The following is a 3226-nucleotide window of genomic DNA, read 5'->3' as shown; positions in this document are numbered from 1 at the left end:
GTTGTGTTGTGTGTTTGTGCTTACTCGGAATCTACTGGATAGGTTACCATGGAACTTTTTGATTCAGATCCAGCAATTGTTTTTCACTTTCTTGAACATTGGGGGTTAGAGCTTTTAATTAAAAAAATTACATTTTCACTAATTTCACATGGAACATTTCATGAATCTTGATAAAAGAGATCAGGCCTGTGTAGGGGACTAATGTCTTTTTGCAATTTGGTGCAGCTTGATTGACTTCAAGGTGACTGTTGGCCTCGGGGGAGCTAGACTTCCATCCCACTTAGAGGTTGGTGCATTTTTGAACCCTTTCAATCTGATGAGGTGGGGAATAAACAAAAAGTCAATCAGTTAGTCATTAGCTAATCAGTTTGCCGCATCATCCAATCATTCACGTGGTAAAACAAACATCTTCATCAAGATATCAAAGCTCTCAGTGCTCTGATCGTCGCCGCCGGTCCTTTTTGTTTGGGATCATCATCATTTTGTAGGATCTATTTTTGTTGCTATGACACCTGGCGTTTGGTGAATATTCAGAGGCAGAGTGGAAATGCAGTCTGTAATGATGAGAGCCCACAGAAATATCAAACACTCGACAATCCTCATTTCCCCAAACACGCATATATTACAGTAAAGTTAGTACCCTGACACACACACTCACACACACACACACACACACACACACACACACACACACACACACACACACACACACACACACATACACCACTTTCAAGTATAATTGCACATATAAAGATATTTTGACTGAATCTCTGGAGGTTCACGGTCTTTACTGTACCACAGGAACATTTTATGGGAGCAGCATCGTACACACACAGAGATTAAGACAACATACATGTAGATCTCATGGCTTTTCATTTCCACCGGATTAAATCCAGTCCCTCTGAGTTCACTCTTTTCATACACTTACATCAGTTGTCTTTAGTTGTTTTAAATCTTTGCTTTAGTTCAAGAAATAACAGCAACGTCCCTGTGACACGAAATAAACTTTAAATCTCCTTCTTTTATCTCTTGAAGAAGAGTCCCTTAATCCTCGGGAATAAAGATTTGTATCTATTTAAGCATGCATGCATAAGTCTATATGATGGATACACTGTTAAGAGCTATGGCATGGAACTGTTTCTACAAAATAAAGAACATCTCACACGTAGAATGTGTTCACACGATGGGACATTTAGGTGCACAGTACTTTCATTACTATCCTTATCCATTATCTTATTTGTCTTTGTGTCCCTGTTTTCCTTGAGAAGTCAGTTTAAATCCGGTGTTAAGGTTTTTCAGGAGAAACGTCTGAATTTCATGAGTTTTTGAAAAGCCTGTTTGAACTCGTCGTTGAAGACGGTGTAGATCACAGGGTTGATGAGGGAGTTCAGGTATCCCAGCCAGGTGAATATATCAAAAAGCACCGGGTCGAACCAGCAGTTTTTACATATGGCCAAGACCAGAGTGCCGACGAAGAACGGCAGCCAGCAGACGATGAACGCTCCCAGGATGATACCCAGAGTTTTGGTTGCTTTCCTCTCCCGCGCCGCGCACAGACGTTTCCTCTCCACCACGCTGTCTGCCAACTTCACTTTCACCATGTTCATGATCAGAGGCGACCCCCCTCCTCCTCCGCCACCTCCAGGGCTGTCGGAGTGTAGGTGTGCTTCCTGGTGTGAGGCAGAATTAAGAGAACAGAGAGAGGAGCCTGCCGAGGTCTGGATGAGCTGCGCTGTGGTGAAGCGCTTCCCAGAGGACGATGGCGTTTTGAAGATGCGGGAGCGGGCGGCAACATAGATCTGTCCGTAGAGTATGATGAGAAGCGCTGTGGGAATGTAGAAGGCTCCAAAGGTGGAGTATAGGGTATATGAGATCTGATCTGTATTCACCATGCACTCAGTCAGCTCCTCGTGGGCTTTGGACTGCCGCCAGAAAAGTGGAGGCATGGAAATTGAGATGGAGATCACCCACACCACCCCGACCATGACAGCCGCCCGCCGCATGGTTCGACGTTTGGTGTACTCCAGAGCGTCTGTGATGGCCCAGTAGCGATCAAGCGCGATCACACACAAGTGCAAAATGGAGGCCGTGCAGAAGGTGATGTCGGACGACAGCCAGATGTCACACACAATCTGCCCCAGCGCCCACGTCTTGCTCACGGTGTAGACGATGCTGATCGGCATGACTAAAATAGACACCAGCATGTCGGTGACGGCCAGGGAGCCAATCAGGAAGTTGGCAGGCGTGTGCAGCTTCCTCGTCAGAAAGATGGTGGCGATGACGAAGGCGTTCGAAAGCACGGTGGCCAAGGTGACGAGAGCGAGCAGCGCCGAGAGGGAGACCTGCAGGCCGAGCAGCGTGGCCTCGCTCCAGGGCGGAACGCTGGTGGCGTTGGGGATCTCTGTGAAGTTGCTGGTGAAGTAGTCCAGGGAGCTGTTATCCAGCTCCATCTCACCTGTGCTGCTCTTAAAACCTTGTTTCTAGAAGGTTTGGTAAAGCCTCATACGTATGATCTGAAATTGCGCATAGATCAGTTCGGACATGGCGCTGAGGTAGGCCTGAGGTGTGGCACTGCTGGTTTCAGCTGTAGAAAGTTCTCTGTTATCCTCCTTTAGGTAGTTAAAACAACATTTTCCTTAATTTTCCATCTTGTGAAGTCCCACCAACCTTTAGAGACAGTTTACACTAATGCTCATATAACCGAAACCTACCAATTTGTCCATTTCGCTCCTCTCTCTCTCGCCTCGCTGGTCGAGCTGCAGGAGAGATGAGTCCTAATTTATATTCAGCTCCCGTCAGACAGTCACTTCATTCCTCTCTTCCCAGCGCTCTTATCTCATCTCCAACCAGCAGCCAGTTGCCAACAACACCGTCAGACCGAACCTCCCTATCTCTCCAATGCTTTAATGGGCTCCTCCTCTTCAATAAAGCCAAGCAGGGAGCTGCATGTAGGAAGATGATGACGACAGATACACAGGTTTGCTTGTTGTTGCTCTTATCTATTCCGAAGTCTGCGTGGGAGCCTTCTAAATTGAGGTTTGTATTGAAACTTGGCCGCGCCTTGTGTCTTTGATGATACTGGAAAGCCAGAACTGTGTAAAAACACTATCGCCATCAAAACCAGACGAGCACATTTTTTAGTTATCCGGTCTGCGTGTAGATAAGTGTTTTCAGATCCATAGGGTTCTGGCAGGTATACAGAAACTTCCACTAAAATGCGATGATC

General features: G+C 46.5%; 1 protein-coding gene across 1 annotated transcript; it reads right to left on the bottom strand.

Annotated features, from left to right (window-relative positions):
- Nucleotides 1-1295: 1295 nt before the first annotated feature.
- htr1d (5-hydroxytryptamine (serotonin) receptor 1D, G protein-coupled) lies at nt 1296-2450 on the bottom strand. The gene has a single exon (XM_061083186.1). It carries the CDS (start codon nt 2448-2450, stop codon nt 1296-1298), a length of 1155 nt encoding a protein of 384 aa, XP_060939169.1.
- Between the last annotated feature and the right edge of the window lie 776 nt (nt 2451-3226).

This window comes from Limanda limanda, chromosome 12 (genome assembly GCF_963576545.1).
Source record: "Limanda limanda chromosome 12, fLimLim1.1, whole genome shotgun sequence".
Classification (NCBI taxonomy): domain Eukaryota; kingdom Metazoa; phylum Chordata; class Actinopteri; order Pleuronectiformes; family Pleuronectidae; genus Limanda; species Limanda limanda.
Note: the sequence above shows the minus strand (reverse complement) of the source record. Positions and strands in the feature narration are given on the sequence as shown.